At 43.3% G+C, this 24,677-nt stretch overlaps 2 protein-coding genes and 1 pseudogene across 15 annotated transcripts in view; 1 reads left to right on the top strand and 2 right to left on the bottom strand.

Moving 5' to 3' along the window:
• The window catches only part of MFF (mitochondrial fission factor), a 34,227-nt gene extending 29,655 nt beyond the window's left edge, over window positions 1-4,572 (top strand). For 13 of the 14 annotated variants that reach the window (XM_047872299.1, XM_047872305.1, XM_047872303.1 and 10 more), the window contains 2 exons: window positions 1,829-1,913; window positions 4,377-4,572. In XM_047872299.1, coding sequence (XP_047728255.1) covers window positions 1,829-1,913; window positions 4,377-4,508 — 217 coding nt within the window. In that variant the 3' untranslated portion in view covers window positions 4,509-4,572. Of the gene's footprint in view, window positions 1-1,828; window positions 1,914-2,078; window positions 3,491-4,376 lie in introns of those variants that run through there. The other variant, XM_047872307.1, reaches the window with a different exon arrangement.
• Window positions 4,573-10,942: 6,370 nt separating this feature from the next.
• On the bottom strand, window positions 10,943-23,211 carry TM4SF20 (transmembrane 4 L six family member 20). The gene is made up of 4 exons (XM_047872323.1): window positions 23,029-23,211; window positions 17,046-17,111; window positions 13,404-13,555; window positions 10,943-11,231 (listed from the first exon to the last, which is right to left on the bottom strand). Exons 1-4 carry the CDS (start codon window positions 23,209-23,211, stop codon window positions 10,943-10,945), a joined length of 690 nt encoding a protein of 229 aa, XP_047728279.1.
• A 559-nt stretch (window positions 23,212-23,770) lies between these two features.
• On the bottom strand, window positions 23,771-24,210 carry LOC125173321 (protein mago nashi homolog; annotated as a pseudogene).
• Window positions 24,211-24,677: the final 467 nt, after the last annotated feature.

Below are 24,677 nucleotides of genomic sequence, written 5' to 3'. Positions count from 1 at the left end.
ACGGAGCCCAACATGGGGCTCGAACTTGTGAACCGTGAGATCATGACCTGAGCCAAGGTCGGACGCCTAACCAATTGAGCCACGCAGGCACCCCTCTCGTCCCCCCAGTTTATATCTCATAGGCAATCTCAGGGAAATAGAAGTTTTATTTTCTTTAATGTTTATTTTTATTTGAGAGAGAGAGAGAGAGAGAGAGACAAGAGTACAAGCAGGGGAGGAGCAGAGAGAGGGAGACACAGACTCTGAAGCAGGCTCCAGGCTGTGAGCTGTCAGCACAGAGCCCGACACGGGGCTCAAACCCACCAGCTGTGAGATTATGACCTGAGCTGAAGTCAAGATACTTAACCGAGCCACCCAGGTGCCCCGAAAAGTTTTATTTTGAGATAAAGTGTAGAGAAAAGGAATCTTCAACCCGTGTTTTTTCCTCCAGTCATGTAATAATTCGGTCTGAATCTTCAAAAGAATAATTATCTCAGATATTTATAAACTCATAGTTCTACTCACATAGAAGCTTACTTCTCAGACGCAGTTAGTCTCAGTATTCGAGGATATTTCCTCTTGCGATGAAGAAAGGAGTGGTGAAAGGCGAAAGCCAGTTCATTTAGTGATAAAGGGAACACGTAGACATTGTTCTAGAGTTGGGACGCACCGTCAGCCGTTGAAACTGCAACACGTACGGTTATCATCTGTTCAGAATGACGACCCTGGCTGGGAACACAGTGAATGATTATAAAATAAATCCTGTTCCACATACTTTATTAAATTATTTTTGGATTATTTTCAACAGCATATGAAACAGGATTTTCTGAGTAGACTTGTCTTGAATGTGCCTGGATGAAAACTATAATTTTCTTCATACCCCTTCGTGTGGTTATGTGCTTTTTGTAACGGGGATTTGCTTGAAAGATTAGAATAATGTAATCCATGTGCCAACTCTCTCTGGATGACAAAGGAGTGACTTTTTAATTCAGTTGATTTAGATTCTGCTCATTTGGGAAAGTTACTATGCCATTTTAGGGAAATAACCATACAGGATTAAAATAGCGAGGATATAAACATGTGAGGTGAACTGTATGGTATGTAAATTATATCTCAATTAAGCTGTTAATTAAAATAAGCTTAAGAAGTGGAAATCCAGGCAAAGGGGAAGCATAGCATTTGTGTGTATTTGTTTCTCAGAGGTTTATTGCCAGGCATTTAAAAGTCAGTGCTCGTTTAGAAGTAACTGTATTCGAAAAAGAAGTATTTTTTAATGTGCTTTCCCTGGGGTGGTTCTTTGTGGCTTTCCAGTATTATTTTATACACAGCCCCTTAATGATTAATCTTTGAGCCAATTCTGGATCTGAATGCAGTGACAAGATGTCCTCAGGTGATTTTATCATTGTTTCTGTGGGAGACACAGTAGAGAACAGGTAATTAGAAATAAGTAGAGAGTAGAAATGGTAAGAGGCAATGAGAAGAGGAGGAGAAATTAAAAAAAAAAAAAAATCTATGTTATTTTTTTTAGCTAAAGTTAGTGTTCCCGGCCAGTAAGTCTCGACAGGGACTCTTGTGGAGCTACATACGGACAGAAGTTTGTGGAAGAATTATGCGTTGTTCTGTTTCAGAGTGGCAGCTCTTAAATCATTGCTCAAAATACTTTTTGCTTCTTCCTCTGCTTTCCTTTGTTAGTACCAATTCAGATGGTAAAATATGTTAGTAATTCCTGTTGTTAAATATCAGTCTTCTGAACAGTTCTTTGAGCATTGCCCAGCGCATGATGTGACTTACCTGGGTACTCTTAGTTCTGTTGTAATATTAAATTGCATTTTTGTGTCTCATCTGCTAGGCATGGCATGTCACATATAGATGCAACAATTGAAGGAACTTCGGACGACATGACTGTTGTAGATGCGGCTTCATTAAGACGGCAGGTATTTAATGTACTAGACAAGAGAGAATCCTAAATTATATTCATGTAGTATGTTACTGATAACTTTTAACATGTTATCATTTTCTCTCCTGTGGAACCCATGAATTATTTTATTTCTCAAGCTGTTTTTAATAAGCCATAATTGACTTTTCCATTTTGATTCAAGGTATGTTAAGCCACCATTTACACATTTTAATCAGCGTAAAACGGTATTACCAAAATGGATTGGTACAATTCTGGCCACTGACAAAGACTCTCGGCATTTTAGCCAACCAGCGTAGCCACTGGACTGCTTGTTTGACTTTTTGAAATGTGGAAGTCACCTTGGGGACCTGTGGTACGATGTTGGAGAGTTCCGCTTTGGAAGCCACTGCTTCCAGTTTGCGCAGCGCCTCTATGAACAGATTTCTTGTGTTCTGTAATAAGTCCTGCCTTGGAAGTGCGGTTGCATATGCACATTTTTAATATGCGGTCCCACGGCCTCTAGAATCACACAGACACACACACGTGGAGAAGGCGCAGTCAGTGTTGTAATTGTGTCTGTGCCGAATAGGCGTAGAGGAGACGTGAATGAAAGAATTTCTAAGGTCAAGAAACTAAATATCTTAGCATTAGAATCAGTCAATATCGTTTTAAAGATTCAACATAACGATAATATGAAACAAATACTGCTTTTTTTATCGTGAGTCTCGTTTATTTACTAAATGGATGCTGTGTCAGAAGGTCTCACGCATATTTATTTATTTATACCTCGCCTGCTGAAGAAAGGGAGTTTCTCTGGCATTTGTCGTAGAATTCACAGTCAGACCAACAACCTTGCTTTCTGAGAGTACAGCAGGAGCTTCGGGGTTGTAACAACATCCATTCGATCCTTAGCTTAGAGGCTGAACTAGTAGCAGACAAAGATCGAGTCATTGTAAACAGGTCACACACGTCCTGTGACAAGTAGTAGAAAGCCAGGTGGGAAACCGAGCTTCTGAGACCAGGCGCAAGCACCGCATCACGAGAAGGTTCTACAGAGTTCACATCTGTGACCCCGGCGGCAGGGGAAGCTCCCTTGGTCCGTTGCCAATTTGGAAACCCACCGGCCTGTACTCCATTCATCCAGGGATGGGGAACCCGTGGGCCGCCTGGCTTCAAGAGAGAAAATGTAATCCACTCTCCATATTAAAAAGCGGCCTTGGTGTTGTTGCTGCCCAGATAAAAATATCGTAACGACTCACGATCAATGCGTGTTTTTTTCATTGACGATAAGATGGATCGTTTAGTGTAAGAACACAGCATCCCGTGGCACCAAATAAGCCCCTCTCGTTGCGAGTGGTTGGGAAAAGGTGATTAACTCTAAGCACTTTATTTATTTATCTTTTTTTTACTGGCCCTAAGAGAAAAATGGCTCCTCGGCACTGATTAAAAAGTGACGTACCTTTCCGGGTTGTGAAAATGGTTATCTCTGCATCACTGTCCGTAGACTCCCATTCCCACCGCCCCCCTCCCACCCCTCCAGGTTGGAGTTCTCGGTCCTCAAAATGCTAAGGGTTCCACATTCTGTGAAAATCTCTTCCTTCACCTTCTCTAACATAATGATCGTAATCCCATAGAGCATTCATAGTGCTCTACAGAGCTCGTTGTGTTTTTACACAGAAAGCAGATTGTGGGTTGCAGGTTGGCACAGAAGCCTGCCCCGGGAGTGCTCCTGCAGTTACCACCTGCAGGGGAAGGAGAGGAAGCAGGATGGGGCACGAGGGGAGTGTTGGGCTGCGGTGTCTGCACATGGCCAGCCTCACGAGGGGCCTGAGGCCGGGTGGAGCGGGAGGCCTGGGCCTTGAACCCCATTGTGAACCAGTTACTGGACGCACGCAGCTGCCCCAGGAAGGGAGCATATGCTTGGGCAGGGCAGTCGTTCAGCCCAGGGCTGTCCGTGGTAGGGATCAGCAGCCGAGGGCAGTGCTGTCAACGAGAGCATGCCTAGCCTTTCAGCCCTTGAAGGGTCCGGTGACAGAGCACAGGGCCCGCCACAGTAGGCTGTTAGGAGATCCCATCAGGAGCTCAGCGGACAGGGAAGGCAGTTAACGCAGGTTAAAGATGAGCAACTGAGGCCAAGGGACAGAAGCTTGTAGAAGGAGCAGAGACAGGAGCTCATCCTGCTGTGCTGCACCTGCCTCGGTGTGTGCTTGGTCCCCCCTGTCGGAATTAGCTGTCAGCGTGCAACGGTTTCCTCACCTCACACTTAATCGAGGAAGGACAGAAAATATACTCTTTTCTGACTCAGAAATTTGGAGAAGGGAAGGGGAGATTATCTCGGAATTGAAGCTGTCTTGGGTAACATTTTTTCTATATAGGGTTCATTTTGCTCCACGTGTTTATCAGAATTCTTTTGACAAGTCCTGCTACTTCCTGAGACTCTAATTCCTCCTTGCACTAAAGCTTCTATTTGGTTTGTTGTCGTTGTTTGTTTTTCACGTAGATAATCAAACTAAATAGACGTCTACAACTTCTAGAAGAGGAGAACAAAGAGCGCGCGAAGAGAGAAATGGTCATGTATTCGATTACTGTAGCGTTCTGGCTGCTTAACAGCTGGCTCTGGTTTCGCCGCTAGAGGTAACCTCGGCTCTGGAAAATTCTGTCTCAACAGCTGGAAACATAAAGAACTTGCAAACTTCTCTGTTTCTGTGTTTGCATTGTATGCCGTTTTATAGTCCGTGCCCTGCCCGTGTATTTCTTCCAGAAAGGAGGGGGGAAGGGCTGATAACTTGGGGAAGTAAAGGCCCATTCTCTCCCTCCGCTGTGGTCACTGTCGAGCAGTTCTGCAGTAACACGCGCACACTTCACATTCTCCCTTTGCATGTTTTGTAAATAGGCTCTAGTTTGTTTTTCTTTAAGGGAAATGATTTTTGCCTCATCAGTCCGCACAATTAATTCTCTGAACGGGAAAGAGAGTGCATAGTGAGCAGATTTAGAAAAGTGTCTGTAAAAGAAGACGAGTCCTTTATTTTGTCCTGTTTCTCAAACGCGATTAAGTGAAACAGTTCCGTCAATAGACATTTTGGCATCCACACTTGAGCGTTCGCACTTCCATAGTCATGGTCTGGTGTCAGGTTTAATGAAGTCAAGGCGCCTCATGTTTTACAGTCACCTTCGTTAAAATAATTCCTGACATTTCCAGCAGTTTATCTAATACATGTGTAAAATGTGCATTCTTATTTTTATTTTAATTTTGCAGATGGTTTTCTATAAAGTATGTTTTTACTAAGCCCCGTGTGAATGATTTAAAAAACCACAGAATAAGGTACAAATGTAGTGTATTTAATAAACTGTCAACGAAAGCAACGGTTGTCTGTCAAAAAGTTTTATTTCATCCTGCTGTGCCGTGAGCGATGTCTTCTATCATATTACCGTTAATGAACATAAGTCTTCCCGCCCCAGGAGCAGGAAATGCAAGTAATGACTTTGCAGGTAGCAAGGACCTCCCGTGCTTCCTTTCGGGTCTCCATCCCGGCAGCGGGAGGCGCTGGTCGCATTACAGGTGGTTATGTAAGTCGCAGGATCTGTAAAGTGGTTCAGATGAAAACAACTTGAGTTGTGTCTGCTTTTTCTGTTGTAGTTTTTAGCCAAGATGCACGATCTCAGGGGATTTAAATGCACCAGTGAAACTAAATCCTGAGACCCTGTAGCTCTCCCAGTTTTTCATCCCTGTTTTGCATTCAGAAACAGATAGGATTTTAATTAGATGTGGGGCTCTCCACATGTCTTCAATATCTTTCTACCCAGGCCATCAATTTCAGGAAAGGCAGTTGAAGGAAATTCCTTAGATAGATGTATTTAATGTTTGTGTTCTTTGTTTCTCCCCCGTCCTTCCAAAATAAAATACCTGGGGGGGGGGGGGGGGGGTTGGTGGCAGGAGGACACCTGACTTGGGAGGGCGCCTGGATGGCTCAGTCATCTAAGTATCCAACTCTTGATTTCGGCTCTGGTCATCATCTTGCAGTTCGTGAGTTTGAGCTCCACATCGGGCTCTGCGCTGACAGTGTGGAGCCTGCTTGGGATTCTCTGTCTCTCTGTCTCTGTCTCTCTCTCTCTCTCTCTCTCTCACTCACTCAAAAACAAATAAACATTTATTTAAAAAAAATTTTTTTTAACGTTTTTTATTTATTTTTGGGACAGAGAGAGAGCATGAACAGGGGAGGGGCAGAGAGAGAGGGAGACACAGAATCGGAAGCAGGCTCCAGGCTCTGAGCCGTCAGCCCAGAGCCCGACGCGGGGCTCGAACTCACGGACCGCGAGATCGTGACCTGAGCCGAAGTCGGCCGCTTAACCGACTGAGCCACCCAGGCGCCCCAACAAATAAACATTTAAAACAAAAAACAAAAAGATACTTGGAGGAAGCATTCTTCTCTTCCTAGAATTTATCATGAGTTTGATGACAATTTTTTTTTAACCTATGAAAATCTTCTGACTTTTATAATAGCTAATGATGTGATTATATTAATTCTAGCTCTGTGTGTGTGTGTGTGTGTGTGTGTGTGTGTGTGTGTGTGTGTGTGTCACAGGTAATTTCTGAGTGATCCAGTTGAAACCACAAAAATGATAAAAACGATGGATAAAATTAGTACTTCTTTTGCTGGACAGGCATGAAAAGGATTCTGCTTGGGCCAAAAATGAAATACAAGGAGGCATTCCAGGAGATCAACACAAAAGCTGGGTTTTTTTCCCCTGTTGATTTTTACCAAATCCTGGAGACCTAGAACTTTCTCCTTTAGTGGCTGTGCAGGGGGCAGGAGATAACAGTTCCATGTCTTGGGCACAGGATTCCTGCATGAAGCTGGGACCTCAAAAGACAACCCCCCCCCCCCCACCAGGGAAAGGGAAGATGGGAAATCAACTTACCATCCAGCTTTCGCCTTGTCACAGATCTAAAAACTATAGAAGCACTTGAATCACTCCAAAGCCAAGCTCCATTATGCCAGCCTCCCTCGCCTGGAGGTTGCTCACCACTGTAAGAAGGTGGTTTTGGAGTTGAGAGGAACAAATTCATTCCTGGTCAGGAGGGTCAAGAAACACTTCTTAGATATTTGAGCTGAGCCTCGAAATGCATGCATATACACGTAGTGATTTCAACAAGCAGAGAATGAGGAAAGGAATCCTGGTGCAGGGAAAGTGGCAGGAGTGTAGTCAGGGCCAGGCGTATAGAGGGTCAGCCCCACGCTCTAGTACAGTGAGCAGGTTCCACTGCCTTCAGAGCACTGTTCAGAGGTGGGTGGTAGGTTGTTGTTGGGGTTTTTTTTCCTACTTCTGGGAATCCTTGTCGATGCAGTAGCAGGTTATTTACACTTTGAGGGGTAATTTTATGAAAATGTGTTTGCCAGAGAGCTCTCCTTCCTTTCTTGAATGAATGTCTGTTTTCTAGCGTCTCAATTACAGTGATACTGAAATTGCACTGTCTTTCCTGGGCCTCAAACTCAAATAAGGTTTAATTCACCATAACTGCTATTTACTTACAACGTGTTACTGTGTCACGAAGTAGACACTCGCGTGTGCACGCCCTGACCCCTGCGGTAAGCGGGTACAAGCAGGAAGGCCGCAGGCTCTGACCGTCTGTAAGGAGTTGACCGTCCCATGGAGAAGGAGGGGGTAAGCCTCTTTAAACAATTAGAGGATTATAAAATGATCTTCCGGAGGGGTGCCTGGGTGGCTCAGTTGGTTAAGCATCTGACTCTTGATTTCCTCTCAGGTCATGATCTCACGGTTTGGGAGTTCGAGGCCCACACCTGGCCCTGCCGTGGCAGCACAGAACCTGCTTGGTATTCTGTCTCCCACTCTCTGCCCCTCCCCTATTTGCGCTCTCTCTCTCTCTCAAAATATATTAAAAATAAGTAAAAAATAAAATTTTATTGAAGAGGAACTTGGGATATACGCTGAAGGATAAGGGAGAGGAGAGCATTTTGCTGTGGATACAGCCAAGAAAAAGTTTAAAGACTCCAAAACAAGATTGAACACGGGATGAAGTGGAAAAGAATGGGTGAGCTTTGTGAGTGACTACGTGTGTGTGTTACATACATGCATGTGTAAGTGTAGATACCAGGACAGAGATGGCATGGTCCCCAAAAGATGCTTAACCTCAGGTGGTCTTTGCTGTCGGCGTGTAATCCAAGGGAGTCGTTCCCACAAGACTCAAATGGCCACGAGTACTGCCAACCATGCTTTCTTTTGCTCTCAAACGAGAGGCTTAAGTCTCTGTCTTCGTGACCCTGTGGAGAACTGGGGTCATCCCACCCATCTCCGGGGTGATGAGAAGATTCTGCGCACCACCGCTGACCCTTGTACTGTCCGGTCTGGTGAGTGGTCACGTTCGTTTTACTTGTGTCCTAATTTTATGGCAATTAGCAGGTTGACGCTCATTCAGTCAGCATTGACTCTCCCTGAAAGCTGAGTACGAAAGGTAAGATCCACTTGTTCACTCAACAAAATATTTACAACGGCCCCACCTTGTGTCAGGCACTGTGCTTGCTACTGAGGATACCAGGAGTGAATAAAAGAGACGTATCTCGGTGCCCATGGAGCATATGGTGTTGGGGGGCGGGGGGGGGGAGGGGGGGGAGTGAAACGTAAGAAGCCACAAATAAAAGTGCTGTTGCCATCGTGATGAGTAGTATCGGTGATGGAATGCTAAAAGGGAGAGTCAAGGGAAATCTTCGTTAGGTGGTAAGGGAAGGCCCCTGAGAACAAGTTGATGGTTGTGCGGAAATCTTTTTTTTTTTTTTTTTTTTGCAAGTACAGTGATATTTTTTATTTTTTTTATTTTTATTTTATTTATTTGTTTGTTTGTTTTTGGTTGTGCTGCAATCTTAAGAATGAAGAGGGTGCAGCCGGAGAATATGAGTGGGGGCCGGGGGCTGGGCAGGGGACCGGCCCGGATAAGGCTCCGAAGCGAGAAAGAGCTAACGAGAGCTAAGGAAGAGCTAAGCGAGAAGGAGCTAAGTGGTTGAGAATGACACAGTTCCTGTTCTCTTCCATTTTCCGGCGGACACAGACGCACAACATTTGCGTTCCGTTGTGACAGGTATGATGACCATGATTTGATGAGTGCTACCTTGGTTGGAATCGTGCGCCCTGGGAAGGCTTTCTGGAGGAGGAGATACTAAAGCCAGACCTTAAGGATAAATAAGCGTATGTGGGGGCGTGGGGAGAGGGTCTTTATGCAGCAGACAGAACCAGAAAGAAATGCCTGTGTGTTCTTGATGTTACCAGTTGGGGATGGGGACGGCTATAATATAGGTATTGAAAATTGTTTCTAGAACCTGAAGCCCAGTAAACATACATAATTGAAATCGAATGCAGGAATGATCACATTCAGAAAATGGGATTTTTAGTTTTATCTGTCTTACAACATTTTAATATGGTACATGCATGGTTTTGTTATCGTGTTTCTTAAAGACTGGCATATATAGAAAGCCGCTTTCGAAACACTGGTTTTTTTTCTAGGCATTTATTTTCAAGTGTGAAAGAATACAAATGGGAAAAGAGAAGAATGTAATGGATTGCGATACACCTGTCACCTAAATATAACAATTAATATTTTTCCATTGCTTCATTTTTTGGCTGAAGTATTTTAAAAACATGACATTTCCCCCCAAACATGTACATATACATTTTTTAAAAAATAAGAACATTCACGGGGGTACCTGAGTGACTCAGTCAGTTACGCGTCCAACTTTGGCTCAGGTCGTGATCTTGCGGTTTATGGGTTCAAGCCCTATATTGGATTCTGTGCTGACAGCTCAGAGCCCGAAGCCTGCTTCAGATTCTGTGTCTCCCTCTCTCTCTGCCCCTCCCCTGCTCGTGCTCTCTCTCTCTCTCTCTCTCTCTCACTCAAAAATGAATAAACATTTTAAAAAATAATAAAAATAAGAACACTCATATAAATCTACATTTCTTCAAAAACAAGAACATTTTCTGTGTAACCATTAAACCATTGTCACGCCTAAAAATATTAGCAATAATTGTTTAAGAACATCACTGAAACCAATTCTTATTTATTTCTTTATCCATCCATCTACGTATCTATTAATGTTTATTTTGAGAGCATGAGTAGGGGAGGGGAGGGTTCAAGAGAGAGAGAATCCCAAGCAGCCTGTCCGCACAGAACCTGGCATGGGGCTCACTCTCAAGAACCGTGTGATCATGACCTGAGCTGAAATCAAGAATAGGAGGCTTAACCGACTGCACCACCCAGGTGCCCCCTATTTATTTTTTTAAGTAATCTCTATGCCCAACGTGGGTCTCGCACTCACAACTCCCAGATCAAGAGTCACACACTCACCGGCTGAGCCCTCCAGGCATTGCCCCCCAAACCAATCCTTGTACATGTCTCCCCAGTTATCCCTGATAGAGTCCGCAAGATGCATTTCATTGAAATCTTAATCTAGAGTAGCACCCTCTGCCCATCATGCCTTTTATTCTCCTGTATATTATCTTGTTGAAAACAGGGCTGTTGTCTGTTCAATGCCCTACCTTTGGGGTTTGTCTTAGTGTGTCCTCTTCCCCATATTGTGAGCTAGAAATTAGGTCTAAAAACATTCAGGTTATCTGTTTATTCTTTTTTTTTTTTTTATTTCAAGTATAAAGAAATACAGTAAAACAAATTCTATATTTTCACTTCCAGGACAACTGTTCCTTCCTGTCCTCCCTCCCTCCCCACCCCCTTTTCCTTCCCCCTCGTTCCCTTCTCCCTCCACACACAAGAATATAGTCCTTAAAAATTCAAATAGTACAGAAGTACCGAAAGCTACAAAACAAACTGAAAACTTCTCTCCGCCTTTCCTCCAAGTCAACCACTGATGATTGCTCTTGCTTGATACGTGAAAGGCTGATTTTTTTTTTCTTTTTTAACCACCTCAAAGGTGACTTTTGGCCTAAAAAGACTCCTGTAGCTTCCTAGACAGCATTCCACTATTGAACTTCTGAAAGAGTGTCTTTTAAACGCGATCCTCAGATGATTCAAACCGCTAATATTCCCACCTGATTGCCACAAAACTACACAATCCTACTTCTCCGCTTAGTGACTCCACACAGACAGCCGAGAAGACCGATGGCCATCTGACTGAGCCCACACATGAGCTCGAGAATCCCCACAAGCAGCAGGCCCAAGAACACTGAAAAATGGATCGTCCTGTGTTTGTTTTCTTTAGAACTGAAGTTCAAGCTATAGCGTCCACCATCACTGGCCCTGGTACCACTGAGGGTGGGATCGGTGACCTCAGCAGGAGCCATGCAGGACTCTCTGAAGAACCACTGTAGATTGAAGGATTCTGGATGGATGTTGCTGAAACGCAAGAAACGAGAGAAGATGTTCAGGAATATCACCATGAAGAAAGAATGCAGCATTGTGCTGTTTCTTACACTCACAGAAAAGGACAGTATAATAAAACACAAGTACCTTGAGGGGCGCCTGGGTGGCTCGGTCGGTTAACCGTCAACTTTGGCTGAGGTCGTGATCTCACGGTTTGTGAGTTCGAGCCCCGCGTCGGGCTCTGTGCTGAGAGCTCAGAGCCTGGAGCCTGCTTCCGATTCTGTGTCTCCCTCTCTCTCTACCCCTCCCATGCTCATGCTCTGTCTCTCTCTCTCAATAATAAATAAACATTAAAACACACACACAACACAACTACTTTGAAATACTGTGCCCAAAAACTATAGCTAAGTTCGAGGTTTCTGGTCATGTGTCCGTGTACTCTGATAGCTACAAAACTTTCGTTGATTATATAGCCCATCATTCTATAGCGCCTGCTCTTAGGTTGAACCATATGAAATTTGCTATGTCAGAAATGGTTGAATATTCATCTCCTGTGGTTCAACCTAATTATATAGGCATTCTACTTGCTAAAGACATGCAAATCAAGGAGGCACCTCTTTCGTGGAGCTCAGTCCTTCGTGCAAAACTGCAATGATGTATCTGCTCTTAAACGAGATGTGCAACTTCTACTGACAAAAGGCATGTTCAGTATGTCTGATTACGATCCATCCGTGCCCACTGTAACCAGGTCTGGAAAATGAGAGCTTCTAGCCCTAACACGAACCGTCCTAAGATGATGTTTCCTCAGTTTACTATGGAGTAAGGCTAAGTGTTCTTGGAAAGTTTGCATTTCTGGATCCCAAAGCTGACATTTATCCGGGGAAGATGACAGTATTTCCAGCGCATAGAATAGGCGTGTGCTTTCTGCAGTTTGCCAGCAAGTGTAGGATCGCTCTTGTAACTGTTTACTCTCTGTAACTGTCTGTGTCCCCAACTAGAGTGACTCTTATCTGCAGAGCTTAGCCTGGTGCATGCTGACTTGTCCTCTCCGAAGGACTAAATGTGCACAGCACCTGTGCTTACAATCTCTGATTTTAAACTTCGGATCTGTTAGGAAACGGAATTTTTTTGAATTTTTATTCACGGCAACTGCAGTCTGCAAATTTTGAGAGATTTTTGTTTTTTATTTAAAAAAAAATTTAATGTTTATTTTGGAGAGAGAGACAGAGGGCAAGCAGGGGAGGGGCAAAGAGAGAGGGAGACACAAAATCTGAAGCAGGCTCCAGGCTCTGAGCTGTCAGCACGGAGCCTGATGTGGGGCTTGGAACTCATGAACTGTGAGATCATGACCTGAGCCGAAGTTGGAGGCTCAACCGACTAAGCCACCCAGGTGCCCCCAAGAGATCTTTATTTTTTAATGTAGCAAGATAAGAGGAAATGAGGGGGAAATTGTTTTTCACATAATTCCAAAAGTGAATTCTGATTATTTTCCAAACTGAGGAACATATAGGTAACTGATGGATTAGGTTGTTCTGTTCTTCCAGTTTTACAAATTCAGTGCTTAGATTCAGGCACAGAACCATCTTACAAGACTGAAATGAGCCATTTACAAGTAACTTCAGTGGTGTGGCTGTAGGCGTTAAAGTGGATTCATTCCCGTGCCTACGGTATATTTATAGTAAGTGCATGAATCTTTTGACTGCTTTGTTTCTTTTAGGGCTTATAAGGAAGGTTCTAGATTTTATGTATTGTGTTTTTAGTCAACTTTTTAAATTATAAAGGTAACATACGCTTAGGACTTAAGACATTTAGTTAGCTCAGAAGTGTAGAAAGTCAGTGCTCCCTTCACTTCCCCAGGGCATCTTCCGTTACCATTCTCCAAAGATCAAAGCTAAATTTCTGGCGTATATTTCTCGGAATTCTGGATACACATACACCTATGCAGCCACGGATTTTTAAAAGACCAGGATGAGCCACCTGAGGCAACTACTCCTTTTAGACAAGATCACCCCCAAAGCATTCTGAACGTAGTGGTTCCTCCGTTTCTGTGAGATTGTGCCAATCGGGGAAAACGTGCTAAGTCCCTAAGAGTGTGTGTCCCAGCCGCGCCATCAAAGAACAACGTGGGCCCCATGTCAACACCACACTCTTCTCGTGTAACTAGCTGCAGCATGTAAGACAATCCGTGAAAATCAGGTGACTCACCTTAAGTTGTTGAATGAAAATTCACAGCTGGAAGTGCTGTTCACTTGAGAGTTACAAATGAGAGGGCCTTCCGAGAGAGCCCGGAGAGATACTAACATGCAGTACACAGCACCGATGACTGTGATCACATTCAGAAGTGATGACAGAAGCATCTGGAAAACAAAGGAGGCGCCGACCGGCATATGTTCTTACACGTTTGCTCCCGGTCTGTTTCAAGTCTCAGCATCACGCACACGCTTCGGTTCAACTGCTGCTGTTCCCCGGCCACCCCGCAGCCCCAGGTCTTAAGATCTCGGTTTGCTTAGGTCGGAATTATAAAAGAACAAAGAGGGTGACGTCCCTCTTTGACTCACTTTGATTTGATTAGACTCACGAAAAGGTTGTGGGGCTTGCCACTGTCTCTGGGAACTCTGCGCTTTTGTATACCGGAGGCTTTTCCGTTTCAAGGGACCACTGAAATCTGGTACCTTCTCCCCGTTCTGTGTACTTTCTACTTCACAGAGCCTTGACTACATCTGAAGCACACACATTTTGGTGTCTGGTCTCCTGACCCCCAAATCTTTCATCCAGATTTGGTCCTGATGCTGTGAGTGGCCCTGCATTGTGCAGGGATCAGTCAACAGTGTAGTGTTCGAACAGGGTTTAGATACTAGTAGCATTCCTCCTACCGCCCGCCAACACCAACCCGGCTCCAAATTGTTGACAACCAAAAGTGTCCTGGACATTGCTGAAGGTCACCTTGACGGGGGCAGAACTGCCCCCCCCTGGAGAACCATACTGTGCTCGAGACCAAGATTATAAGCCTTTAAGCATCTTTCATTTCATGAACGAGAGCCAGAGAAAGGAGAAAAAAGTGTGAAATTTGCCCATAGGAAATGTTATGGCCCAAGTGAAAGTTTGTATAGGTCTACCTTTTCCAAAAAGAAGCTCCATATTGTTTCAGTGAAGTTGTTAGTCAATGATAATCACGACTTAAAGTCTACAGAAATGAAGGAGTACATGTCCTTTTCCTTTGATGGGATAATATTGCCACTCCTAGAGGGTTTAGGAGACCTAATGCGTAAGCAGAATAAGTGGTTACCTACATAGTGTATGTTGTGGGATGTTGGGCTTTACATATATCATTTAGCCCTTTCAATAACCCCCCAAGAGATAGATACTATTATTCCCACTTCATGGATGAGAAAACTATAATTCAGGGAGGTTGGTGAACTTGTCAGGATCTCACGGAAATGCTAGTGCTCGGGTTTTTTTTTTTTTTTAATTTTTTTTTTTAACGCTTATTTATTTTTGGGGGGACAGAGAGAGACAGAGCATGAACGGGGGAGGGGCAGAGAGAGAGAGCGAGACACAGAATCGGAAACAGGCTCCAGGCTCTGAGCCATCCGCCCAGAGCCTGACACGGGGCTCGAACTCTCGGACCGCGAGATCGTGACCTGGCTGAAGTCGGCCGCTTAACCGACTGTGCCACCCAGGCGCCCCTAGTGCTCGGGTTTTAATCACGACACCAAAATCCTTCCAGCCGAAAGCGAAGAATGATGGATTTGGAGTCAATTCCAATCCGGATTCTTCTGTACTACTGTGGCCTGTGCAAGATGCCTCACTTGCTCATCAAGAAGTGCGCTGTTGATGTTTTAGGTCATTAATTATTTCTGACTTCTCATCGCTACAAAGGGGCCTGGCTTTAGAAAAGTGACTCTGGGAATCTGAATTTGCCCGAGTCGGGGTTCATTTAAATGACTCAGCAAAACCAAAGCATTTGGAAACAAAATCAAGAAGTGACAAAGGGAAGGAGCAAGGAACAGTTGAATTGGGGGAGATAGTAGGAACAGTTAATACAGAAGCCTAGCCTTGGTGACCCCATCTCCCACCCCAAGATCCAGCCTTTCTCACTTTTATGACGCTTTGGTCTTTTCTAGACTTGGAAGATGCCTGGTCTGACTTAAACGCGGGCTTCCCATAGCTGCCACCAAGTGAGAAAAGTGCTTAGGAACACTTTATTGCATCTAGTCAATGTAAGCTGGAGATTTTAATTAAGTAGCCAGCCTCACTATTATTGATAGAACATGAGCAGTATTATTCAACACGCCCCTCCTCCACCACCGCCTTGGCGCTCCAGAGTTCCTGCAGCTCGTTGGCACGTAATAATCTGTAATGTTGCTGAAGCATGACTTCCAGTGATCTTCAAGCACGGTGTGGGGGAGCAAAGCCTGGTGTGTTAAACCCAACACCTGCGTGAAAGGCGTCTTGGTTATTCTGAACTCACTGCCCTCCAAGGACAAAGAAAAATGACGGTTGAAAAGATGACTAATTTGCCATTAAAGGATATGTGGGGGAACAAAAGATTCCTAATGGAAATATGATTGGAGAGAAAAATCTAGATAAGTGTTCTGACATTTTGGCATTCAGGGATTTAGAAATATCTCAAGTGTCTTTCTTAAGAATGTAAGTACAATAGGGGCGCCTGGGTGGCGCAGTCGGTTAAGCGTCCGATTTCAGCCAGGTCATGATCTCGCGGTCCGTGAGTTCGAGCCCCGTGTCGGGCTCTGTGCTGACGGCTCAGAGCCTGGAGCCTGCTTCGGATTCTGTGTCTCCCTCTCTCTCTGCCCCCTCCCCCGTTCATGCTCTGTCTCTCTCTGTCCCAAAAATAAATAAACGTTGAAAAAAAAATTCTTTAAAAATATAAATTTTCTGTTATGGATATAAATATGTAATACAGATATAGATATGTATGCTTTTAAAAACTGGTTCTCACCCCTGGGATCACAATTAGAATCACCTAGGGTATTTTTGAAAAATACTGGATCTCTGGGAGCCAGCTCAGCCAGGAATATTTACTGTGACTGCTTGTTTATTAATTGACCCCCTTCCTTAGAGATTATTGAAAGCCCTCGGTGTTACTTAATAGCAATGGTCACGGCATAAATAGTGTAGAGATTGTGAATTTCGGAGTCTGATGGATTTGGATGCAAATTCACCTACTGGCTACGCTGGCAAATTATTTGCTTTCTCTGAGGATCAATTTCTCGGTCAATGAAAGAGAGATCATCATACTTCCCAGTTAGTGCCTTTGAGAGCATTAAATAAGATTGTCGAGTTGGAAGTGTTCTGAGCGTAGTAACAGAAGGTGAATAAGTATTAACTTCCTTTACTTTTAGCTTACCTACAATTTTGTATATAATAGGTACATACTACATGTTTGAGAAAATAACCCGTTATCTTCTTTATACTGGATGAGGACAATTCTCCCGATCGTGGCAAGCCAGTCTTTAACAGAACTGAGGATACACTTTCCCAAAGTATTTTATACGTGCCACAAAAAAATAACAAATATTTGAGAATTATGAAATCGATTGGGGCTCTGGGTATGACTTAACAAATCCCCTTTCTTTGAAAACCTTTAGCGACAACTGAAGATTGAGGATTGAGGAAAGGTCTGAAGACCGGACCTCAAAGGTAAATTTTTGTGGGGAGAGAAAAAAAGAAACAGAAAAAGAAAAACTTCACACTTTCCATATTATCATGTAATCGTTGCAAATGGCACGTCGCTAAGCCTGTGGTCCTGCCACTGACGGTTTGGGAAGCTTTGCTGCTGCATCAGCAACTGCTCATGCGCTTTGGCCCCGACGGGACTGTACTCACTCCAATTCTGTTGTTGCAACACGCTCTCTTTCTTGCTGCCAAGGACATTGTTGTTGCCGGAATGACCTGGAAATCACATCAGCAGGCAGGATGAGCATTATGTCTTCTCATCAGATGAAAAAGCAGTAATCCCCACTCCCGCCCAGTTGTGGGAAATCAAGTCTCGAGAGAACCAACGGGGAAATTTGGCAACATCTCCTGATATCGGGGTCCCCGTTTCAACCACAAAGATGAGGGAGTTCAGGATAACGGCTTCAAACCCTCCCATCTACATTCTGGCTCTATTCTCATCTTTAGAGAGACTCGGATTTTAAATGGAATAGAATGAGTTATTTATCTATTATTTTGGAAAGAACGCTCCTGGAAGAATCGTTTGCACCATCCAAAATTCCCTTTCTTCTCTTTTTTTTTTCTTCTTCTTGTTTTAAGTTACTATAATCTACAACCACGTATCCAATTTCCCAAAAATCGCATGAGTTAATCTGGGAAGCGCCCAGAAAGGAAATTGTGGGGCTGGCAGTTGGGAACTAAGAATTCTGCCACCACCCTCTCCCATTTCCTAAGTTTCCTCATACCCCCCGAGGTCACCACTGTCTAGCTAGTTACCAAGCTTATGATCCGAGCATTCTTTCTGGTTCCACATTCTGCTTTCTGCTCGTGTGTCCATGATGGGTAATGATCTCACTTTACACTGATGTTCAGGAATCCTGTCTATAATGCATTCTGTGTCGAGGGAGATACACAATGCTGAGGAAAGCTGTAAGAAATGATGCCGCATTTTCGGGATGAGGCTTAAATTTTTAGGACTACCTAGTCAGCAGCTCTGACTAGAAATTCCTCCCGGAAAAAGTGTCGTATCATTGGAGAGCGACATGTGAATTACTTCCTTCTACTTAAGAAATGTTAGCCATGGGGTTTTTCTGCCTTCTCAGCATAGCTGCCCCGAAAGTAGTTCTCTCTTTTTTCCTTCCACTCTTGCTTTCTAATGTTTTATTGAGTTCTAACAAGGGGCCAGGTACCGTTGTAGGTGCTGAACATGTTTTAGTTCATGCCAGCCTCATAACAATCCTCTGAGGTAGGAACTACTATTACTCCCATTCTACCCGTGAAAAAACTGAGACACAGAAAGTTCGAGTGACTTGCCTAAGAGAGTGGACGAGTTGGGAGCCAAAGCTGGACGTTTGGGTTCCAGAGCCCAGACTCTTTATTTATTCTCTTATTCTGAGAGAGGCAGAGAGAGGGAGGGGTGGGCAGAGAGACAGAGAGAGAGAGAGAGAATCTCAAGCAGGCTTTGCGCTATCAATGCTGAAATCAAGAGTCGGACATTTAACCAACTGAGCCACCCAGATGCCCCCAGAGCCCAGACTCCACCACGATTCCACCCTGGCCAATCCTGACAATTCTCCTCTCTTCCTACAGAGAATCTGTCCATTCACCTCCTTCCCCCACCCCCGTCCCACTTCATCCTTCCTCCCACACACCCCCTTGGCTCCTCCCTCCCTCCTCTTCTAACTGTTCCTTCCCTGATGCTTCTTTCTAAGCCCCCATCCACCTTTGTCCTTTTAGAACAGGTTTAAGATTTACTTACAACTTACAAGGCAGCCTTCCTGACAAACTTCACCCCACCCTGACCAGGTGCTGACTCCACGTCACTTGTGGGGAATGCTGTATTGTTATCAAGCTTTGCTTGCCTATTGCCTTGAACACCAACACCCTTGTAATTCAGGAGGCACGTAGGTATGACAGCCAAGCCACTCAGGGGCATAGCTGAGAACCCCCAAAGGGAAAAGAAACTTCAGCCCCCAAATAGGCGTCAGCATTGATAGACTAAGCTTCTTTTGTTGTATTCATAAGCTATACTGTCTTCTGAACTTCAGGACAAATCATTTAGGACACAACCGGCACTGTGCCCCCCCCCATCTTTTTATTTATAAATAAAGTTTTATCAGAATACAGCCATGCTCATTCACTGACATATTTTGTGTGGCTGCTTTCACACATCAATGGTACAGTTGAGTAATTGTGAGAGACTGTCTGGCTCACAAAGCTTAAAATACTGTCTGGCTCCTTATAGAACAAAATTCCCAGCCCCTGATTTAGAAATGTAATGAATATGTTAAAGTTGGAACAACATTAAGTTACAACTTAAATGGATAAATCATTCCATTTTCCCTATCAATGTAAATTAAACTAACTTTCTTGAGGATTAATTTATTTCAGAGCTGCTGAACACCTTCTTTCGTAATTCTTTTCCCTTGCAAAGGTGTTTTATAACATAACAATGACTGACAGTATGTGAATTCTCACCCAGTTGACTTCATGACATTTTTTTTTTTTTTTTTTTTTGAGAGGGAGAGCACAAGAGAGCATGAGACGGGGAGGGACAGAGAGAGAGAGAGGGAGAGAGAAAATCCCAAGCAGGCTCTTCACTGTCAGCAGAGCCCGATGCAAAACTCCATCTCACAACCCTGGGATCATGACCTGAGCCAAAATCGAGCCAGGGGCTCAACCGACTAAGCCACCCGGGCCCCCCCCAGCTTCATGACATCTTAACACATCTTTGTTACGTGATTATGGGTAACTTAATAACTCACTGTATTGCAACCATTTTGCCCAGTCAGAGTTTTGGGAGTTGGAGGGACTCTTTATGAAATGGACAGTAAAATGTGATTTGATTTGATTTTTGTTTAAGTAATGTCTACATCCCATGTCAGGCTTGAACCCACAACCCTGAGATCAAGAGTTGCACGCTCACCAGCTGAGCCAGCCAGGTGCCTATGGACAGTAAAATGTGAAAGTATATGTGTACATAGGTGACTGAATTATAAATCTTCCAGATAATCTCCTGTGATCATTAGTAATTATGAGAATACTCTTTCTCTTCGATTCCTAAGCATGAGTTTGTGTGAAATTAAAAATCTCTATAGATTTTTTTTTTAATGTTTATTTTTGAGAGAGACAGAGCACGAGGAGGGGAGGGGCAAAGAGAAAGGAAGACACAGAAACTGAAGCAGCTTCAGGCTCCGAGCTGTCAGCACAGAGCCTGATGCGGGGCTTGAACTCACGAACCGCAAGATCATGACCTGAGTTGAAGTCAGACACTTAACCGACTGAGCTACCCAGGCACCACAATAGATTTTGTTTTTAGAAAGAAGTAGTATTGTTCATTTTTTTCTTACAGAAACACATACTTTTATCCAGTTTTAGAAGTAAGGTAGTATATGATTTGGTAAATGAAGTACAAGAGAGCTTTTAGATCATTGAAACTCTGATAAAATGCAAACTTTGGGCATTTTTCTGTGTACTTGAATATGAGAATAACACACAAAGCCATAGTTCAGCATAAATACAAAAATTATATTTTGAAAACTCTTGTTATATGTATTATTTTCTAATGTGTTTAGCATTCAACAACTTGTTCTCTGTTAAGACTTGTTCTGTGTTAATTAATGATATTTAATATATTACCATTATGTAATAAGTACACTCAATGAGTAAGCATGATTAAGATGAGACTTCCAACTAACTCATATAAAATAAAATGACCTTTCTATTTTTAGAGGATGGACTTCAAGTCTTTTTTTTTAGTACCTGAAAAAAATAACACGTATCGATTTTTCCACTTAGGAGATAATGGTTGAAAATAATTATGCAACATCTTTACTCTTGATTATGGTTTCAAAAGATGAAAAAGTTCGCCTCTCTTTTGAGTAACTCATAAAACCATAAAATGAGTGTGTATTTTATGAAATAATCAATAATGAATTCCACAGTTTTTATTATTAGCTACTTCCTGCAAAATCCCATTTTTGAAAAAAGTTTAAAATACCTTAGCAATTTTAGAAAGATTTCAAGAACTAGGACAAAAGTGCTATCACGGGCAGTGAATTCTTCCTTATTAACGTTTCTTTGTATTTGCAAGTGTAGTAAGAGATCCACATTTTGAACGATTCCCTTTGAAAAAGATATTCTTCCAGGTCCTATATATAGCCAAGGATCAGGAAAATGTACCTGCATTCTGAGCCTTTCTATCATCCACCAGTTTGCTTGTGAGCCTAGCCTAGAGTTTGAAGCTCAGTCTGTGAGAGACATGTTGAAATTTTCAAGGAGCTGTTTGCTGCTTTGATGACCTTCTACAATGCTGCAGAACAGAGATAACCTTGTGTGATTCTGGTAGCTCATTAATGTTTATTGAGGATGACAAAGCAAGTGCAATCGTAGAACCAGGAAGTCCAGATCCTCTGGAACTGCTTCACAGATTTTGTCACCTCTGTATGCTTCAGTTTCCTGGCCACTTAAATGTGTGAATTACGTTCTGGATTTCATCTTTCCCCTTTGTCAGTCGGAGACAGTCGTTGAGAATGATGGTGCTAATACTGGTGGAAAACAAACCTTTGGAATCAGAAACATCTGGAATTGAGTTTCACCCCTACTATGTGACCTTGTTAACATTCCTAACCTTCTGTGTGCTGATCTGTCAAAATACAAGTAATAATATCTACTTGGCCAGATCATTAGATGAAATGAACTAGTGTAAAGCGTGACCCCCCAGTAGCTGGCGCTTAACGGTACTCTCTGTGCATCTTTCACTCTGTCTTCATCCCCTTTCTTCTTCCTCTCCCTCTCCCCCCACCAAAATAAGCATACATAGAACATAGCTGTGCACTATCACCACCTGAGGCTCCATTAATGCTAGCAAGAAATTCTTTTCAATGGGGACGGGGTTTATAATAGAACCAATTTATATTTAAAGTTACATGAGTTATCCTAATGGATTAGGAACTTTTAGGGTTTTCATGGAAATTGCCATCATTAATTAAACTTGGCCTGCTGTGGGCACCTGCGTGGTTGGTTAAGTGTCTGACTTCAGCTCAGGTCATGATGTCATGGTTTGTGAGTTCGAGCCCCACATCAGGCTCTGCGCTGACAGCAAGGAATCTGCTTGGGATTCCCTGTCTCTCTCTGTCTCTCTGTCTCTCTGTCTCTCGTTCTCTCTCTCTCTGCCCTTGGCACATGTTCTCTCACACACTCTCTCTCAAAGTAAATAAATAAGCTTCAAACAAACAAACAAACAAACAAACAACACTTGACCAGCTAGCTGCTCCTGGCTGCTGGTCTAAGCAGATGCAAGGAAGCTCATGCCATTCAAGTGGAGAGAAACTTCTAGAAGGGCAGAAAGCAGACACAAGGATTGGCAGTTGCATCGCGGATGAGCACTATTGATCACTTTCTCTCAGCCCGGAAGGGAAGTCTCATGGTGGTTGGAAGAAATGGCCCTTTGAGTAACTTTTTCTACCTAGAACAAGGTGAACAGATTGCTCACGATGTTAAAGGAAAAGAAACCATCAACTTTGGGCGGAATGCTTCCTAAAATGGCTTTCTGGTGCCAGAGTAGTCTCAAATCCAGCATGCCAGCCAAAGGAGGATTTTTTATCTAAAGCCTAATATCTAATGACCCACGAGTGTTTTCATATAAGTCTGGGATAAGACCAGAAGCAGTAACATGATCATCATCATTCACACACACACACACACACACACACACACACACACACACAAACACACACATCCAAACAAAAGCTCATTTCTCTGGCTTTAACCAGAGTCCCTTTATGGGTAGCATTTCCCACCCCATATTCCTGTGAATACTTAGAGACTAGCATTGGCAAAGGAAAGCTGAGGCAATGGATTCAAAACATCTTGAACACAATAAAGAACAGCGTTACATGTGAAGAAATATGATCGGTACAAACCCAACCAACTTTAATCAAATTATTATTTTTTTTGCCCGAGCCCCCTGGCCTGTACTCCAGTTTACTTAAATTGTCGGTCTTCACTTAATGCCAGTATAAATTAATACCATTCCACTCCTCCTGACAGCATCCCCAGCCAAGACGTAGCCCACCATCAGGCTAAAAGTCTTTAGAAGTTGGGTAAAATAGACAGGTCTTTCTCGAAATCAGGCCAAGTAAACGTTACTCACCATCAGCCCTGCTCCTATAATTCCTGGGAACCACCACTCAAAGCAAGAGATGGGGTTTTGAAGAAACTGGCCTTCATCAACTAAGTTGACAATTAGAGGGATTGCATTGAGGGTTATTCCCAGTAGAAGTAGAACCAGCAAGGTGAATCCATTACAGGATGTCCATCCTTCACAGCAGGTCATGGTCAGTCCCTGGTTCAACGAGAAACCCTGTCAAAGTGGTTGTTTGGGTGGCGCTGCCTTGCCTTTTATCCTGAGCCTTCTAGTTAAAGTTTAGAACTTATGAAAAATAATTGCGGGAAGTAGTTCAGAGTCCAGTAGGGCAGGACATTATTATGAGAACTGTTAAGGAAGTAAATTGGGGTTTATTTGCACTTCGTTATGTATTTGTTAAAAACAAGCTTTTATAGTTTATAATAAAATGTTTCCCTGATAGACACAAAAATTTCCTGATAATGATTAAAAACAGCTACTCCCACCCACCCCCCACACAAACTTGTGTCCACCCCAGTATCCAATCTACACTGGCTTAATCTTTTTTAAACGTTTATTTATTTAAAGAGCGAGAGCAAGTATCAGTAGGGGAGGGGAAGAGAGAAAGGGAGAGAGAGAAGCCCAAGCAGGCTCCTCGTTGTTAGCACAGATCTCGACATCGGGCTCAATATCACAAGCTTGACTGAAATCATGACCTGAGCCTAAATCAAGAGTCAGACGATTAACTGACTGAGCCACCCAGACGCCCCTACACTGGCTTAATCTTGAAGTGTCATCCAGTAAGACTGAAGACAAAACACTTCAGGTCCTGGGCAAGACAGTAAAGCACCAGGACGCCTTCTGGATCCTTGGATTGAATGACATCAATGAGAGCCAATCTTTGATGTGGTCAAAGAAACGTGTTCATTTGCAATGACAATTTCAAGCTCCTGCCAGCGCACCCTGTCAGCAGGAGGCCACAAAGCGTCGTCCTCTCAGGCTTTTTCATTGTCATTAATTATTCTCCTCAGTGGCCGTAGCACACATTTATGTACGTAAGCCTCTTTTTCTGATCGTAACATCATTTGTATAATTGCTGTTGTTGGCACACCTCAATTTCCTGTCAGGTAGGAACCACAACTGCAGGAACTCTTGGTCGAACTTGCCCTTGTGACCCACGTAATAACACAGATAAAGGTCACTCTCCATGACTCCATAGGACAAGGAAAGTGGGCGGGGGGAGGAATCTGTAGTATGTGTTAGATACATTTATGCAAGAAAATAAAGAGATGAAAACTAAAAAAAAAAAAAAAAGATGGGTTTAAGATCTGTTTCTCTAATATATTTGACTAGTATGCCTTATAAAAAATAAAAACAAGAATATCCATTTTACATGATTTTTTTCTGTTGTATTGATATTATTACCACCTATGGAAGTTCCTTATTTGGAAAACGTTCAATAATAAAATGAACATATATGGGATGCCTGGGTGGCTCAGTCGGTTAAGTGTCCGATTTCAGCTCAGGTCATGATTTCACAGTTTGTGAGTTCCAGCCCCGTGTCAGGCTCTGTGCTGACAGCTCAGAGCCTGGAACCTGCCTTGGATTCTCCCTCTCTCCCTCTCTCTCTGCTCCTCCCCTGCTCATGCTCTCTCTCTCTGTCTCTGTCTCTGTCT

Source organism: Prionailurus viverrinus, chromosome C1, assembly GCF_022837055.1.
Source record: "Prionailurus viverrinus isolate Anna chromosome C1, UM_Priviv_1.0, whole genome shotgun sequence".
NCBI lineage: Eukaryota > Metazoa > Chordata > Mammalia > Carnivora > Felidae > Prionailurus > Prionailurus viverrinus.
This window is presented reverse-complemented; position numbering and strand designations above follow the sequence as displayed.

Excerpts from the sequence above, each read along its gene's own strand:
- TM4SF20 (XM_047872323.1), bottom strand. The coding sequence starts at position 23,211 with ATGACCTGCTGTGAAGGATGGACATCCTGTAATGGATTCACCTTGCTG. Across the intron at positions 17,112-23,028 it reads TTATAGGAGCAGGGCTGATG|GTCATTCCGGCAACAACAAT; the intron begins GTGAGTAACGTT and ends TGTGATTTCCAG. Across the intron at positions 13,556-17,045 it reads GTTGCAACAACAGAATTGGA|ATGCTTCTGTCATCACTTCT; the intron begins GTGAGTACAGTC and ends TTTGTTTTCCAG.